This window comes from Opisthocomus hoazin, chromosome 32, assembly GCF_030867145.1.
Source record: "Opisthocomus hoazin isolate bOpiHoa1 chromosome 32, bOpiHoa1.hap1, whole genome shotgun sequence".
Lineage (NCBI taxonomy): Eukaryota > Metazoa > Chordata > Aves > Opisthocomiformes > Opisthocomidae > Opisthocomus > Opisthocomus hoazin.
Genome location: NC_134445.1, coordinates 2,618,699 through 2,636,353, shown reverse-complemented (window position 1 = coordinate 2,636,353; position 17,655 = coordinate 2,618,699). Strand labels below are relative to the sequence as shown.

Sequence of the window (17,655 nt, the reverse complement as noted above, 5' to 3'; positions counted from 1 at the left end):
CATCCCTGTCCTCCTTGCCGGGGACGGCACTAAATAACGAGCGGGGTCGCGCCGCTCTCCCACCTCCCGCATAATCACCCGGCAGCTACGCTCCTGCCTTCGCCTTTTTGATTTTCTGCTTGAATTTCAAAGGCGCCGCGTGCCCCCCTGCATACAAATGACAGCCTTTACCCCCAAATGGAGAAATGGAGAGGTCTTTTTTTTTGGCCGTTGCCATGGAAACCTTCCCTCGGCTGCTCTTCAACTTTCCAAGCATCCCCGGCCAACGTGGCGGCCGTTCAGCTGGAAAGTGGTCCCCGTGGTCCCCGGCCAGGGCTGGCAGGGCCGGGCGAGGACGCGCCACGCGCTGGGTGACACGGTGGGACCCAAGGGCAGCCCCGGACACCTGGGTCCCCCACGCAACCGCGACCGTGACCTTGGGCGTCCCCCACCCCGGCAATGAGAAAGGGGGTTCAGGGTGGAGCAGACCCCCGTCGCATCCCCGGAGGATGAACCCCGCCGGGCAGCTTTCCCGCAGGGAAGGGTGAGACCGCGGCATGGGCAGCGCTCCCTATTTTGCCCGTTTTCCACCCAAAATGAGTGTCCCCAGCCATTCTGCGGCTCTGCTCGTCTCGGCTGGACGACCTGCCTGTAGTACCCAAAGTCCTGATGTTCGGCACCAGAAAAGCGGCTGCGGAGCCGGCGGTGCCGGGGCAGCTCTGGTTTTATCGGCGTCGGGGTTCAGGCAGCACCGCGGCCTCGTGACCTTGATGGTCTCGGGATTTTTGGGGGGGGGGGGCCGTTTCCAGCCCCAAAACGCAGCTCCCGACCCCAAGGCAGCTTCATCCCCTCTAACCCCCACCTCAGTTCCACCTCCGGGTGGGAAAACGGGGGGAGATGGACGGGGCTGGGTGTGTTCCCCTGGGTTTGCACATGGGGAAACTGAGGCAGGGGAGGGAGGGAGGTGCTGGAGGGACCGTGTTGCCGCAGGACAGAGCTGGTGACTGAATTTGTGGCCCCCCCAGCGCAGGGCTGTCCCCCCCTTCCCCTCCCACAGCCGCCCTGCCTCTGCCTGCCCCGGCGTTGATTTAATGGGCTGTAATGAGAATAAAAATGAAGCCGGTTTAATGGGTTTCCTTCTCTTTTAAATATTCATTTTCCAGCGGCTCGGCCGCTCTTTTCCCCTCCTTTTGTCACCGGGGCCGGTGGAACGAATCCCATTTCCCAGCTCGCTCGGAGCACGGGCGGCTTTCGGAGGCAGCGTCGGGGTGGCCGGGAGCTCACGGCTCCCCAAAACGCTGCTGGGGGGGGGGCAAAGCCTCCGCCTTGGCTTGGGGGGGCAAAACCTCTGCCCTGGCTTTGGGGGGCAAAGCCTCTGCCCTGGCTTTGGGGTACCCCGATACGGAGCCAGGGCTGGGGGTGATGGCGGGAGGGGAAGGGGGGGTTGTCAGCGTGTGACCCAGCCAGCCCCCCTGTACCCCCCAATTCAAAGCTCAGCTTTGTCCCCCCTTAATAACTTTTGCCCTTTTTTGGCTTTTCTTAACCAAATTTTGGAGGTGAGGAGAAAAAAAAAACAACAAGAGTTCACCCATTTGGTCAAATTTGGGGGGAATGAGGCAAAAAGCCGGGGTGACCCTGTGGGGAGCAGCCCAGCGAGCGCAACCTTTATTAGACATCAGAGAAGCCACTGCAGCCGGCTTGCGCTGTGCCTGGGGTCCCTGGGGTTTTCTGGGGGGGGGGAACCTCGCCGTGCCCTCGCCCCCCTGCGGACCCTCCCCGGGGGGGTGGCGGGCCCCGGGTGGTCGCTGCGTTCCTGGACGAGCCCGGAGGGTGGAGCAGTTGTCCCGAAAATGGGAATTCCTGGTGCCATCTCCCCCCCCCCCACCTGGGGGGCTGCGGGGGGCCCACATCGCGGGGTCCTTGGGTGCCACCTGAGCACCCCCAGGTGCTCCCGTCGCCCCAGGAGACTCACAGAGTCTCCCGTCCTGCATCGCTTTCCCTGAGCACCTTTGGGTGCTCCAGGTTGCAGTCATGGGTGCCTGTGTCCCATCCTGTGACCCACCACCCCGTCGTGTTGCTCCCCACCCATCCCACAACCCACCACCCATCCCGTGACCGACCACCACATCCTGTGTCCCCCCACCCCACACCATGTCCCCATCCCATGGCCCACCACCCATCCCATGACCCACCACCCCAACCCATGTCCCCATCCGATGGCCCACCACTCCATCCCATGGTCCACCACCCACTCCATGACCACCACCCCATCCTGTGTCCCCCCACCCCAACCCATGTCCCCATCCCATGACCCACTACCCCATCCCATGGCCCACCACTCCATCCTATCGTTCACCACCCATCCCATGACCCACCACTCCACCCCATGGCCCACCACCCATTCCATGACCCACTACTCCATCCCATGGCCCACCACCCATCCCATGACCCACCACTCCACCCCATGGCCCACCACACATCCCATGACCCACCACTCCACCCCATGGCCCACCACCCATCCCATGACCCACTACTCCATCCCATGGCCCACCAGCCATCCCACGACCCACCACTCCACCCCATGGCCCACCACCCATCCCATGACCCACCACTCCATCCCAAGACCCACCACCCTCCACCATGTCCCACCACTCCATCCCATGTCCCACCAGCCCACCCCACATCCCACCACCCCATCCCATCGCTCCCCACCCACCCCACAACCCACCGCCCAACCCTGGGCTCGTCAACCTTCATCTTCTCTCCACCCCATCACGCTGCCAGGGGTGGGGGTCCAGAGCGGGGGGGGGACAACGGGGAAAAAAAACCATCCCGATTTAGGTAGAAAACCCTGAAGAAGGGGAAAATATTGAAAGTGGGGGCGAAGCGGCAGCGGGGGCAGGCGGGGCGCAGCGTCCCCGCAGCGCTGCTCGTTCCAAGCCCTTCGTTAGGAGAACAAAGGAACGGCAGAAAATATTGGGAGAAAAAGACGCCGGATTGATTCCCCCCCCCCCTCCGCGCGCCAGTCTTTTGTCGCAGGTTTGCGTTGCGAGAGGGGGGGGGGGCCTGGGGGGGTAGCTTTGCCTATAAATCACTGCTCCTCATTCGGCTGCTCTAATTGGGGGGGGGGGCCTTAACGAAGCTGTCACTGTGCCGGCACCCCGACACCTGGCCGTGGGCACCCGATGGCACCCAAAACTGGGTGTTTATAGGGGAGGGGATTGTAAGGGGGGGTGTTTATTAGGGGGGGGTGTTTATAAGGGGGGGGGGTTTCTATAAGGAGGGATATTTATAAGGGGGGTGTTTATTGGGGGGGTGTTTTATAAGGGGGGGTTTCTATAAGGAGGGATATTTATAAGGGGGGGGTGTTTATTGGGGGGGTGTTTATTAAGGGGGGGCTTTCTATAAGGGGGGATATTTATAAGAGGGGGTGTTTATTGGGGGGGTGTTTATAAGGGGGGATATTTATAAGAGGGGGTGTTTATTGGGGGGGTGTTTATAAGGGGGGGTGTCTATAAGGGGGGATATTTATAAGAGGGGGTGTTTACTGGGGGGGTTTATAAGGGGGGTGTCTATAAGGGGGGATATTTATAAGACGGGGTGTTTATTGGGGGGTGTTTATAAGGGGTGGTGTCTATAAGGGGGGATATTTATAAGAGGGGGTGTTTATTGGGGGGTGTTTATAAGGGGGGGTTTCTATAAGGGGGGATATTTATAAGAGGGGGTGTTTATTGGGGGGGTGTCTATAAGGGGGGGTGTTTATAAGGGTCCAGATTCTGCGGGGGGTGGTTTCGGGGCTCAGCGTCGTTCCCAGCTGCAGGGTGGGTGGTGAGGGGATAAAATCGGGGTGACGGCAAGGCCGCAAGGGGGGGGGGACCCCCGACTCGTCCCCGCACGGCTCTGCCCGGAGCGGGTGACCTTTCCCAGCTCGCCCCCCCCCATCCCCTCCCTCGCTCCCTTCTTTTTTTCCCATCTCTTTTTATGGCCTCCCGCGTGCCGCTGCGGGGATATTATTTTCCGGAGCGCCGTGGTGCAGTGCAGAGAGCGGAGGAGGGAAAGGAGCCCAGCCCCCCCCCCCCCCCCGCCGCCCCCCACGCTCCGCAGAGCGGCGTTGGCAAAGGGAGCCCCCCCCCCAAACCCCCCTTTTCCCCCCCCTCAAACCCCCCTTTTCACCCCCCATGAATAAAGGGAGCGCAGCTCTGCTGGGCTGCGGCTGGGGAAAAATGTGGGGGTTCGGGTTGTCCGGGAGCGGGGTTGGGGTGAGCAATGGGTGGGCCCCAGCACCCCCCAGCATCCCTCAGCACCCCGCCAGCACCCCCAGCACCCCCCAGCACCCACCCAGCACCACTCAGAACCCCCCAGCATCCCCACAACACCCCCCCAGCACCCCCAGAACCCCACCAGCACCACCAGCACCCCCACAACAACTCCCAGCACCCCCAGCGCCCCCAGAACCCCCCAGCACCCCCAGCAACCCCATAAAAACCCCCAGCACCCCCAGCACCCCCAGAACCCCCCAGCACCCCCAGCAACCCCATAACAACCCCCAGCACCCCCAGAAACCCCCCAGCACCCCCACTACAACTCCCAGCACCCCCCAGCGCCCCCAGAACCCCCTCAGCACCACCAGCACCCCCCAACAACCCTCAGCACCCCCCCAGCACCCCCAGAACCCCCATAACAATCCCCAGCACCCCCCCAGCACCCCCCCAGCACCGCCAGCACCCCCACAACAACCCCCAGCACCCCCCCAGCACCCCCAGAACCCCCACAACACCCCCCAGCACCCCCAGAACCCCCCCAGCACCACCAGCACCCCCACAACAACTCCCAGCACCCCCCAGCACCCCCAGAAACCCCCTAGCACCCCCACAACAACCCCCAGCACCCCCCCAGCACCCCCAGAACCCCCACAACAACCCCCAGCACCCCCCCAGCACCCCCAGAACCCCCCCCAGCACCCCCACAACAACCCCCAGCACCCCCCCAGCACCCCCCTAGCACGCCCAGCACCCTCACAACAACCCCCAGCACCCCCCCAGCACCCCCAGAACCCCCCCAGCACCCCCACAACGGGCGAGCTCCTGGGGGGGAGGCGAAGGGGTCAGAAATTGCGAGGGCAGGCGCGGCTGCAGCTCCTGTGTGCGTGCACACGCGTGTGTACATGTGTACACGCACCCCCCCAACACGGGCACGCCCGACACATGCCTGCACACATGTCCACGCGTGTCAGCGCACGCACGCTTGCGCACACGCATGCACACAGCTGCCTGCGCACGCACACACGTGCACACACGCATGTACACGCGTGCCTGCGCTGGCCTACACGTGCAAACACAGATCTGCACCCGTACACGCGGGGCACACAGGCATACGCCCACGTGCGTACACACACGCGTGTGCATGTACACGCGTGCACACACACACGTGCAAAAAAGCATGCTCACGCGTGTGCCCACGCATGTGTGTGCGTGCAAACACGCCTTTACACACGCATGCATTCACACACACGCGTGTGCCCACGCGCACATACATGCACACCCACGCACACGCACCGACCCCCCCCCCCCCCCCCCGCCGTCGCCCTGGCAACCGTCACCATGGAGCCCGCAGCATCCCCCGGCCCCCGCGGGACCCCCGGGCCTGGCCAGACCCTTGGAGGGGGTCACGTTGGCGGGGGGGGGGGGTGTCACACTTGTGGGGGGGGTCTCACTCACACGGGGGGGTCACAGTCACATGGGGGGGTCACACTTACTTGGGGGGGTCACACTCACACAGGGAGGGTCACACATGGGGGGATCACACTCATGTGGGGGGGGTCACACTCATGGGGGGGGTCACACTCATGTGGGGGGGTCACAGTCACGTGGGGGGTCACAGTCACGTGGGGGGGTCACACACGGGGGGTTTACACTCACATGGGGGGGTCATTCACACGAGGGGGTTCACAGTCACACAGGGGGGTCCACACGTGTTGGGGATCACACTCACATGGGGGGGTCACACTCACACAGGGGGGTCCACACTCACATGGGGGGGGTCACAATCACGTCGGGGTTATCACACTCGGGGTCACACGTGCGGGGGGGTCACACACACTGGGGGGGTCACACGGGGTTATCACACACTGGGGGGGTCACACTCACACTGGGGGGTCACACGGGGTTATCACACTCTCACGGGGGGGGTCACACTCACACGGGGGGAAAAGGGAAACAGGGAAACGGAGGAAAAAGGGAAGAGGAAAATGGGGAAAAAAGGAAAGAAAACGGGAAAAGCAGAGAAACAAAACCTGCGACTTTTTTGGTGAGGAAAAGCCAAAAACCTCGATTTCCCCCCACGGTGGGGCCCGGCCCTGGGCTCTGCCTGATGAGCCCCAGAGCGGGGGGGGTTTTGGGGTGCAGAAGGGGGGGGGTCCCCAATCCGAGGGGGTTCAGCCCCCCGTTCAGCCCTGCTCCCCCGGTGCAGCTGGGCGGGGGTGGGGGGGGGTTCTGCTTGGAGCCTGGGGTTGTTGTCCCAATACTGGTGGTTTTGAACCCAAAACTGAGCCTGGCTTTGCTGGCGCTGCTGGGAATGAGGTGGCCCAGTTTGGGGGGGTTTGCCCCCAAATTTCACCCCCGGGGTCTCTCCCCGCCTCGGACTGGGACTGGGCAGCGCGACGCTGCCAAAGAACCTTCTCCAGGATCGGTCCCGGGGGGGGGAGGGGGCTGCTGACATCACCAGCGCGCGAAGAAAGTGATGACATCACCGAGGTAAGCAGTGACGTCACCTCCTCTACCCCACGGACGCCCCGGTGATGGGCATCTGGGTGGGGGGAGCGGAGGGGGACAGCCTGATCCCCCCCCCCAAGCTTGCAGCGAGGGTCAAATCCCCCATCCAGGAATATTCGCGCCCAAAAGCAGCTGACCAAGAGGACATGGGGGGTCCCTGGGTAGTCCGTGTCCCCCCCACCCCGCCCCATCACTGGGGACCCCAGCTGCAAGATGTCATCCTCCAACATGTGTCCCCAAGGGTTGGAGACACCGGTGCTGGGCCCCAGTGTGTCCCCAGGGGTGGGGTATTGTCCCCGTTCCGAGATGGCATCCCTCACCCAAGGCGTGTCCCCGGGTCTGAGATGTCCTCAAGCTGATGTGTCCTCAAGATGAGGTGTCCTCAAGATGAGGTGCTCTCAAGATGAGCTGCTGTCCCTGATCCAAGGCATGTCCCCAGGTCCAAGACACCATCCCCAGGTCCGAGACACTGTCCCCAGGTCCGAGACACTGTCCCCAGGTCCGAGACACCGCCCCAAGACCCTGTCCCTCCCTCCAAGATACCGTCCCCCATCCCCAGATATCATTCTCAGGTCCCAGACCCCATCCCTTGACCCAAGATCCCGTCCCCCAAGCCAAGGCATGTCCCCAGGTCCAAGACATTGTCCCCTACCAGAGACCCCATGCTGCGGTCCCAGGCTCTCCCCAGATGCTGTCCCCAGCTCTGAGACACCGTCCTTTGACCCAAGGTACGTCCCCAGCTCCAAGGCACCATCCCAAGACACCGTCCCAAGTCCAAAACATGCTCCTCAACCTTAGAGACCATCCCCAGGTCCAAGATGTGGTCTCCAACTTGTGTCCTCAGGTGCAAGAGACCATCCCGGCCCCTGGACGTGTCCCCACGTCCTAGCTGCTGTCCCCAGCCCAAGGCATGTCCCCAGCCAGGAGGCACCAGAGAGCCTCGGGGCAGGAGGGAAGGAGGAAAGCAGCAGGTTGATGCGGAAAAGCCAAACCTCTCACCTCCCAGCACCAAAACCCCTCCAGAAGGCAGCACAGTCACCCCAGCACAGCCCCATACCTGCCGCCGGAGAATCCCCACCGCCCCAGCATGGCCTGAGCCAGCCCGGGGTCTCACCCCCTTTCCTCGCAATCCTTCTCGGGGGGACTAAAACAAGGCCCAAGCCCCCGATAAATGGCTGCCGTCCGCCCGCGGCGAGGGCTACGAGGATGATGAGGGGACTGGAGCATCTCCCCTACGAGGAGAGGCTGAGGGAGCTGGGCTTGTTCAGCCTGGAGAAGAGAAGGCTGAGAGGGGACCTTCGAAATGCCTCTAAATATCTGCAGGGTGGGGGTCAGGAGGATGGGGCCAGACTCTGTTCAGTGGTGCCCAGTGACAGGACAAGGGGCAACGGGCACAAACTGGAGCAGAGGAAGCTCCAGCTGAACCCGAGGAAGAACTTCTTCCCTCTGAGGGTGCCGGAGCCCTGGCCCAGGCTGCCCAGGGAGGCTGTGGAGTCTCCTTCTCTGGAGATATTCCAGCCCCGCCTGGACAAGGTGCTGTGCCCCCTGCTCTGGGTGACCCTGCTTGGGCAGGGGGTTGGGTGGGGGACCCCAGAGGTCCCTTCCAACCCCGACCATGCTGGGATTCTGTGATTCTGTGGTTCTGTCCCGGCCGGCCAGACGATACCCGCAATCCTGCCGCGCTGTCGGAGTAAATCTGGCGGCGCTGGCGGCGGCGCTGAGACCCCAATAAATATCGCCATTTCCCGCTGTCCTGGAGCGGGGAGCGATCGGCTTTTAAATGTCACACGGAAAGTAAAGTTTGTCATAAAAAAAAAAGCCTGTAAAAAAGGGGAAAAAAAAAAAAAGGAAAGAAAACCGCCGGAGGGAAGCGTGGCGGCGGCCGAGGGTGCTGGGGGGGTCGGGTACCCCGTCCCCATCGCTGGGGGGGGGACACACCTATTCTAACCCCCCCCCAACTAAAAACTCCACCAAGCCCCTGCTGCGGGCATGGGAGGGGACGGGGAGGGCTCGGGCGCGTGGCGGCGGGGCGAGGGGCACCCCGAATGCCGGGGAAGGAACCGGGCGCGGAAATCCGGCATCGCCCCAGAGGCCAAAAAAAACCCCCGAATCCCACCCAAAAATACCCGCCCCCCCCCCCAGGTTTTTCTCCTCGCCTGGCTCGCCAATGCCTGACCCCCTCGGCTTCAACGCCCCCCGTGATGCCACCCGGTTCGGGGCCCTCTGGGTCGCGTCGCTTCGTCTGCTAATTAAGCAAGAAGAGTCTCCTAATTAAGGAAGAAGAGTCTCCTAATTAAGCAATGAGACACAACAGGGCGCGGGTTTTCACCCGTAGGTGTGGGGTGGCACCAGGCCCGCGCTTCGCCACGGCCGTGGGACCCTCGGCAGGTGGCTGTGGCACCCGAGGGTCCCAAGTGTCACCCTGAGAGTCCTGGCTGCCAGCCCGAGGGTCCCAGCTGTCACCCTGGGGGTCCCAGCTGCCACCCTGAGGGTCCCAACTGTCACCCCGGGGGTCCTGGCTGCCACCCCAAGGGTCCCGGCTGTCACCCCGAGGTCCTGGCTGTCACCCCAAGGGTCCCAGCTGTCACCCCGAGGGTCCCGGCTGTCACCCTGAGGGTCCCAACTGTCACCCCGGGGGTCCCGGCTGCCACCCCAAGGGTCCCGGCTGTCACCCTGAGGTCCTGGCTGTCACCCTGAGGGTCCCAACTGTCACCCCAAGGGTCCTGGCTGCCACCTCGAGGGTCCCAGCTGCCACCCTGAGGGTCCCAACTGTCATCCCAGGGGTCCCGGCTGCCACCCCAAGGGTCCCGGCTGTCACCCTGAGGTCCTGGCTGTCACCCTGAGGGTCCCAACTGTCACCCCAAGGGTCCTGGCTGCCACCTCGAGGGTCCCAGCTGCCACCCTGAGGGTCCCAACTGTCATCCCAGGGGTCCTGGCTGTCATCCCGGGGGTCCTGGCTGCTACCCCGAGGGTCCCGGCTGCCACCCCGGGAGTCCCAACTGCCACCCTGAGGGTCCCAACTGTCACCCCAGGGGTCCTGGCTGTCATCCCTGGGGTCCCAGCTGCCACCCCGAGGGTCCCAGCTGCCACCTTGAAGGTCCCAACTGTCACCACAAGGGTCCTGGCTGCCACCCCGGGTGTCCCGGCCACCGCCCCAGAGCTCCGAGGTGCAAACGCGGGTTGGGGAAAGTCCCGGCGAGCGCCGCGGAGGGGGTGGGAGATGCCAAAGGAGGAGGTGGGCACCCAAGGGTGCTGCTCTGCTGGCAGAGGGTGGGGGTCCCAGGGGTTTCGTGGGGGTGGTGGGTGGTCTGGGGGGCTCCTGTGCAGCATCCGCCCGGCTGGATGCACGCCGCGTCCCCTCATCTGGAGGTCACCCTTGGGGACACCGGCGGGTTCCTCTGCCTGGGTGGCACCCAAATCTGGGGAAAGCAGAGCCGGGCTGGGCGCGGGATCACGCACACACGACACGCAGTGTCACCCGCAGCCCTGTCACCCGCAGCCCTGTCACCCGCAGCCCCCTGTCACCCACAGCCCTGTCACCCGCAGCCCTGTCACCCGCAGCCCCCTGTCACCCACAGCCCCTTGTCACCCACAGCCCTGTCACCCGCAGCCCTGTCACCCGCAGCCCTGTCATCCGCAGCCCCGTGTCACCCGCAGCCCTGTCACCCGCAGCCCTGTCACCCGCAGCCCTGTCATCCGCAGCCCCGTGTCACCCGCAGCTCTGTCACCCACAGCCCCCTGTCACCCGCAGCCCTGTCACCCGCAGCTCTGTCACCCACAGCCCTGTCACCCACAGCCCTGTCACCCGCAGCCCCCTGTCACCCACAGCCCCCTGTCACCCACAGCCCTGTCACCCGCAGCCCTGTCACCCGCAGCTCTGTCACCCACAGCCCCCTGTCACCCACAGCCCTGTCACCCACAGCCCTGTCACCCGCAGCTGTCACCCACAGCCCCCTGTCACCCACAGCCCTGTCACCCGCAGCCCTGTCACCCGCAGCCCCCTGTCACCCGCAGCCCCCTGTCACCCACAGCCCTGTCACCCGCAGCCCTGTCACCCACAGCCCCCTGTCACCCGCAGCCCCCTGTCACCCGCAGCCCTGTCACCCGCAGCCCTGTCACCCGCAGCTCCCTGTCACCCACAGCCCCCTGTCACCCGCAGCCCCGTCACCCGCAGCCCTGTCACCCACAGCCCTGTCACCCGCAGCTCCCTGTCACCCACAGCCCCCTGTCACCCGCAACCCCGTCACCCACAGCCCCCTGTCACCCGCAGCCCTGTCACCCGCAGCCCCGTCACCTGCAGCCCCGTCACCCACAGCCCCCTGTCACCCGCAACCCTGTCACCCGCAGCTCCCTGTCACCCGCAGCCCTGTCACCCGCAGCTCCCTGTCACCCACAGCCCTGTCACCCACTGTCCAGAAAGGGGCCCAGTCCCGCCATGGCCGGACCACCAGTGCCCTCTACCCTCCCACGGCAAAACGGCAGCTGGGACCCCGCTGCACCCCGACCCCCCCCGGGCCAGGCCGTGGGGACACTGGGGGTGTCACAGTGACCCCCCCAACCAGCTGTGGATGTGATGGTGACACCCCCCCCCCCGATCCAGCTGTGGGTGCAGTGGTGACCCCCCCTCCAGCTGTGGGTACAGTGGTGACCCCCCCCATCCAGCTGTGAATGTGACAGTAACCCCCCCCTCCAGCGGTGGGTACAGTGGTGACCCCCCCGATCCAGCTGTGGGTGTGACGGTGACCCCCCCCCCGATCCAGCTGTGGGTGCAGTGGTGACCCCCCCATCCAGCCGTGCGGCAGGGCTGGGGGGGGGTGTGTGTGTGTGTGTGCCCGTGCCCCCCCCCGCGGGGCTGAGCCGTTGTGGCCGGTGGGTCCGGAGGGTCCCTCCGCCGCCTGTCCCCAGCCCTGCGGGGGCAGAGGGGCCCCCCCCGACCCCCCCCCCGGCCCCTTGCCCCTTGGGGGGGTCTGTCGGTCCGTCGGGGCGCGGGGGCGGCGGGAGGCAGCCCCGTCCCCAGCCCCGTCCCCGTCTCCCGGGGGGGCCGCTCCCCCCCCGGTGCCCCCCCCTCATTGGGATGCAGCGCGGGCGGTGACTGCGCCAGCGCCGGGATCGGGCCCGCCCTCCCCCCTCCCAACACCCCCCACTCCGCGGGCACCCGGTTCCCCCCGGCCCCCCCCGGCCGCTCCACCCCCGTACCCCCCCAGCTCCCTGACCCCCCTTGAAGCCACCCCCCCGCGTCTCTCACTGACCCCCCACCCTCTATAGCCCCCACCCCCCCATCGCACCCCCACCACCCCCCATCACCCCCTCCCCCCCCCATTTCCAGCTTCCCCACCATCGCGCCTCAGTTTCCCCACTCAGCACTAACCCCCCCCATCGCCCACCCCCCCCCCCCAGAAGCGGGGACCCCCCCGACCCCCCCCGCGCCGTCACCCCGCGGCGGCTCCGCCCACCGCGCCGGCAATGGCAAGGTCAAAGCCGTTACGGGGACATCAAACCCAGCAGAGCCCACGGGGGGCACGGGGTCTGGGGGCCCCCCCGGGGGCCCCCCCTCTGTCCCCCCCCCCCCTTTTTCCCCGCCTCGGCGGCTGCGGAGGCGCGCGCAGAGCGTTGCTGTTTAATTATAAGCTGTTAAGGTCAGCGGCAGCAAATCGAGCCGAGGTGGAAATCGGGGAATAAAAATAAAATAAAATAAAATAAAATAAAATAAAATAAAATAAAATAAAAATAAAATAAAATAAAATAATAAAAATAAAATTAAATTAAAATAAAAAATAAAATAAAATAAAATATAAATAAAATAAAATAAAATAAAATAAAATAAAATAAAATAAAAATTTAAAAAATAATAAAAATAAAATTAAATTAAAATTAAAAATAAAATACAATAAAATAAAAATTTAAAAAATAATAAAAATAAAATTAAATTAAAATTAAAAATAAAATAAAATAAAAATTTAAAAAATAATAAAAATAAAATTAAATTAAAATTAAAAATAAAATAAAATAAAATAAAATAAAATAATAAAAAATTAAATAAATAAAATAACATAAAGTAAAATAAAATAAATTAAAAGAAAAAAAATTAAAAAAAAGAGAAAAGGAGGAAAAAAACCAGCAGAGGAGGGAGGACAGGTGGACAGGTGGACAGGTGGACGGACGGACGGGTGGACATGGACAGGCTGCGGGAGCTGGAGGAGTGGGGGGCTCCGGGGGGGCCTTGCTGGGGGTTTTGGGGGCCGGGGGGCGCCGGGGGCTGCAGCGGTGGTTTGGGGGGGACCCGCCCCCGCCCCCGCCCCCACCCCCGCGGTCCCACACCTGTGGGTGCACACACGCGTGTCCCTGCGCAGCCCCCGCGTGCACACCCCCCATGCACGCCCCCGCGCTCACATCCATGTGCGCACACACGCGCACGCGGCCCTCGCACACGCAGCCCCCCCACACATGGAGCCCTCGCACACGCAGCCCCCCGTACACGTGTCCCTTGCACACACGTCCCGCACACACGTGTCCCTCTCACACACAGCCCCACGTACACGCAGCCCTCACACAGACGTGTCCCTCGCACACGCAGGCCTGCACATCCATGTATCCGTCACATATGCAGCCCCGTGCACACACGTGCCCTCACACACACAGCCCCCCCAGCCCTCACACACACGTGTCCCTTGCACACGTAGCCACTCACACACGCAGCCCTCACACACATGTGTCCCTTACACACACAGCCCTCACACACACGTGTCCCTTGCACACACAGGCCGGCGCATACATGTATCCCTGGCACATGGAGCCCCCCACGTGTCCCTTGCACACACGTGTCCCTCGCACACGCAGCCCCCCCACACGTGTCCCTCACACACACGCAGCCCTCGCACACGCAGCCCCCCCATGCGTGTCCCTCGCACACGCAGCCCCCCACGTGTGTCCCTCACACACGCAGCCCCACACACACGTGTCCCTCGCACACGCAGCCCCCCACGTGTGTCCCTCGCACACGCAGCCCCCCACGCGTGTCCCTCGGCCCCGCTCCCCCCGCGGCAGGGGCCGCCTCTCAGTCCCGGCTCCTCGTTATTGATTTCCCGTTAATGAAAGTTAATTACAACCATGATTTAATTAACAGCGGCGCTCGCTGCCTTTATGGCTTCCCGCATTAGGGCTGCCCATCAATACTCTGCTGACAGCGCCCGCCGCCCCCCCGGGTGACACCCTGACCCCGCACCCCGGGGGGCCCTGGGTCCCTGGGGTGACACCGTGTCCCTCCCAGCACCCCGGGAGGCCCTGGGTCCCCCACACCTGGGTGACACCGGGACCCCCACATCCCGGGGAGCCCCAGCACCCTGGGGTGACACCGGGTCCCCCCCACACCCTGGGGTGCCACCCTGTCTCCTCCAGCACCCTGGGGTCCCCCCGTTCCCCCACACCCTCGGGTTCCCGGGGTCCCCCACACCCTGGGGTGACACCGTGTCCCCCCCAGCACCCCGGGGAGCCCCAGCACCCTGAGGTGCCCTGGTCCCCCCATACGCTGGTGTCACACCACCCCTTCCAGCACCCTGGGGGCCCCCCAGCACCCTGGGGTGACACCGTGTCCCCTCCAGAAGCCTGGGGTGCCCCTGTCCCCCCACACCCTGGGGTGACACCTTCCCCTCCAGCACCCTTGGGGGGCCCCCCCCCAGCACCCTGGGGTGCCCTGGTTCCCTTGCACCCTGGAGTGACACCGGGGGTACCCCTGTTCCCCCGCACCCTGGGGTGACACCGGGTCCCCCAGCACCGTGGGGGAGGGGACAGCACCCCGGGACTTCCCGGCCCCTCAGCACCCTGGGGTGACAAGGCCCCCCCCCTCCCCGCCTGCTTGAGCCCCCCCCAATCGCGCCCGCAGCGCCCCTCGCAGCCGCCAGGGGGCGCGCTGCGCGGCCCCGCCCCCTCCTCCTCCCGGCCCCTCCCCCTGGAGGCGCTGCTCCCCCATCGCCCCGCAGAGGGCGCGCAGCCCCCCGGCCCCCGCGGCTCCTCCCGTCCCGCAGGAGGCGCCGGGGGGCGCTGGCGGCGCTCTGCGCGGAGGCACCGCTGTCTTCTCGGTGGTGCTTCCGGGCGGTGCTTCCGGGCGCGCCTGCGCACTCCGTGCTTCCGCGACCTGCCGGCCGCCGGTGCCCGAGGTGAGGGGCTTGGGGGGGGGGGGGGGCACCCCGGGGGGGAAACCCCTTGGTGGGGGCGAGGGAAGGCGGAGAGAGGCCCCTCGGGGTGGGGGACAGCGAAGACACAGCCCCCCCCCCCGCCCCGGGTGGGGACAGGGACAGGCGATTTCCTCCCTCCCCTCCCCGGATCTGGCTGGGGTTGGGGCATCCCCCCCTCCATACAGAGTTTTGGGGTGGCCCCCCCAGTTTTGGGGCATCACCCCCTCCACACAGAGTTTTGGGGCATCCCCCCCCCGAGTTTTGGGGCTTCCCCCCCCCCCAGAGTTTTGGGGCATCCCCCCCCTCTCCACACAGACTTTTGGGGTGCCGCCCCCCCACTTTTGGGGCCATATCCCCTCACGCTGCCTCTGCCGCCCTCCACGCTGGGGTTGCCCCCCGCCCCCCGCCATGCTCTGTCCTCTCCAGCCCCCGCGTCCCCTGCTCGGGCTGAGGGTCCCCAGGCCGTGACCCCCCCACGCTGCCTGGGTCTCTCCACGCCTGCCCCGGGAGGCAGGGCCGAGGCGGGACCCCCCAGGGCCTGTCCTGCCTGGTGGGCACCGGGGGCCCTGTGAGCTCCTGTTACCCCCTCCCAGGACCCCAAATTCCTGAGCCCCGAACTGCCCCCGCAGCGGCCCTCAGCCCGGCGCAGTCACCTGGGTGACAAAGCCGTGTCTTGCCCCGCCATTCCTGCGTGGCTCCCACCTCCCGTGTGTCCCCACGTCCCCTGCCCGTCCCTGGGTGACCCCGTGTCCATCCGGCCGCACCCCGCCTGCCGCGGCCCCTCACGCCCCGGCGTCCGTGCGTCTCTTCCAGCCGTGTCCGTCCGCCTGTCCCTCCGTCCCTCGCAATGTACGCCTGCGCAAAGTTCGTCTCCGCTCCCGCGCTGGTGAGTAGTGACAACCCCCCCCCGGCTTCGCCCTCCGTGTCCCCTCCGCGGGGGGAACCTGTGCCCCCCTCGGGGACAGGGGGAGAGGTTTGGGGGTGCTTTTTGCAGGTCTGGAGCCACCCTGGGCCGCCCCGAAGGTGAGCGGAGCCGCAGGCGCTCAGCCGCTCTGGTTAAAGATCGTTTGCCATCCCTCGGTGGTTGCTAATTACCCACGTGGAGGTGGATGCAGCGCTGGGAGTAACGCGGTGCCGGCCCCAGCAGCACGCGGGATCCGCACGCCGACGCCTGCGGCCGTGGGGTGCTGGTGGCGGGGCCGTGGGGCGCCTGGGAGCTCTGCTTCGGTGCCGGGTGCTGGGACAGGCTCTCCCAGCTGGGTGCTGCCCGCTTCCGGGGTGCCCCGAGGGGCTGAGTGTGTTTGGGGGGTACCGGAGGTGACCTCAGGGGACCCCCCGGGTGGAGTTTCACTGCCCCAGTGGGGCGTCCCCCCCCAGATCTGAGGGTGGCTGTGCCTTGCAGGTGAGGAGGAGCTCGCGGGTGCTGTGCCAGCCCCTCTCTGCCTCCATGCTGAGCAGCCCCGAGGCCCGGACGGAGCAGGTAACGCGCCCAGCTCAGACTGGGGGCCACTGGGAGGCCAGGGGGTGCGAGCATCGGCCCTGGGAGGGGCGCAGGGAAGCGAACGTGCTCCCTGCTCGCTCCGGGGCTGCCCTGGGCGGCCGTGGGGAGCTCGAAGGGGGGAAACCGAGGCCCCCTCCCACCCGCTCGCCCACCCTCGCGTCCCGCAGGCGCGGCCGGGCGCCCACCGGGCCTTCCAGACGAGCGCAGCCCGCCGGGACATCGACACCGCCGCCAAGTTCATCGGCGCCGGTGCTGCCACCGTGGGGGTGGCCGGTTCCGGGGCCGGCATCGGCACCGTCTTCGGCAGCCTCATCATCGGCTACGCCAGGTCAGGGGGGGTGGGAATGGGGGGGTCGGGGGCCGGCTGCGCCCCCGCTGACCGGCCTCTCCTCTCCCCACAGGAACCCCTCGCTCAAACAGCAGCTTTTCTCCTACGCCATCTTGGGCTTTGCCCTCTCCGAGGCCATGGGGCTCTTCTGCCTGATGGTGGCCTTCCTCATCCTCTTCGCCATGTGATGGTGACGGCACCTCGCTGCGGCCGGTCCCGCGCCGGCTGGGGGACAGGGGACAGCCCCAGCCGCGCCACGGGCGGGAGGGGAATAAAGACGGTTTGATGATGGGGTCTGGGCTCCTCGTGTCTCCTTGGTGGCCCCATCTGGTGTCACTTGTGTGGTGAGGACCACGCTGCCCTGTGCTCGCACCCCACCCCCCCCGAGGTCACCCTGGGGAGGTGGCAGCGTCCCTGCGGGGGACACCAGGTGCCCGGGGCTGAGCCCCGCTGCCACCCTGACCCCTCAGCCAGGTCCCCAAGGGGACGGGGACGTCGTGGAGCCTTGGAGACAGCCGGGAGCCCTGGGGAACGAAGCCAGGGCTGTCACCTCCCGCTGTCCCTGCCCAGGGCCATGCCCCCCCGGGGGACACCTCCACCGGGACCGGCCGCCTGGCAGACCCCGGGCCGGGAGCTGGGGTTTGGGGGGCTCCTGGGGGTTGGGGCGTGGGTGTCAGGCGGCTGGCGGGGTGTCCCCGTGTCGGGGTGTCCCGGTGCGGGGTGTCCCCGTGTGGCGGTGTCCCGGGGCGGGGCGCCCCCGTCTCGCTGTCCCCGCAGGCCGGAGCGCCCCGCGGGCGGTCTCTCTGTCCCCTCCCGGAGGCCTCCCTCTCGCTGGTCACACCCGAGGAGGCGTGGTCAGCCCCGCCCCTCCGCGGCGTGGCCCCGCCCCCCGCAGCCCCCCATTGG

The 17,655-nt window shown here is 65.7% G+C and overlaps 1 protein-coding gene across 1 annotated transcript; it reads left to right on the top strand.

The window, feature by feature from the left end:
• The first annotated feature begins 14,825 nt into the window (after positions 1 to 14,825).
• ATP5MC2 (ATP synthase membrane subunit c locus 2) lies at positions 14,826 to 17,043 on the top strand. Its single transcript, XM_075445647.1, has 5 exons — positions 14,826 to 14,902; positions 15,734 to 15,806; positions 16,323 to 16,400; positions 16,589 to 16,749; positions 16,823 to 17,043. The coding sequence occupies exons 2-5, from the start codon at positions 15,768 to 15,770 to the stop codon at positions 16,935 to 16,937; spliced, it is 393 nt and encodes a 130-aa protein (XP_075301762.1). The 5' UTR covers positions 14,826 to 14,902; positions 15,734 to 15,767; the 3' UTR covers positions 16,938 to 17,043.
• The last annotated feature ends 612 nt before the right edge of the window (positions 17,044 to 17,655 follow it).

Excerpts from the sequence above, each read along its gene's own strand:
- ATP5MC2 (XM_075445647.1), top strand. The coding sequence starts at position 15,768 with ATGTACGCCTGCGCAAAGTTCGTCTCCGCTCCCGCGCTG. Across the intron at positions 16,401-16,588 it reads CCGAGGCCCGGACGGAGCAG|GCGCGGCCGGGCGCCCACCG; the intron begins GTAACGCGCCCA and ends CGCGTCCCGCAG. Across the intron at positions 16,750-16,822 it reads CTCATCATCGGCTACGCCAG|GAACCCCTCGCTCAAACAGC; the intron begins GTCAGGGGGGGT and ends CTCTCCCCACAG.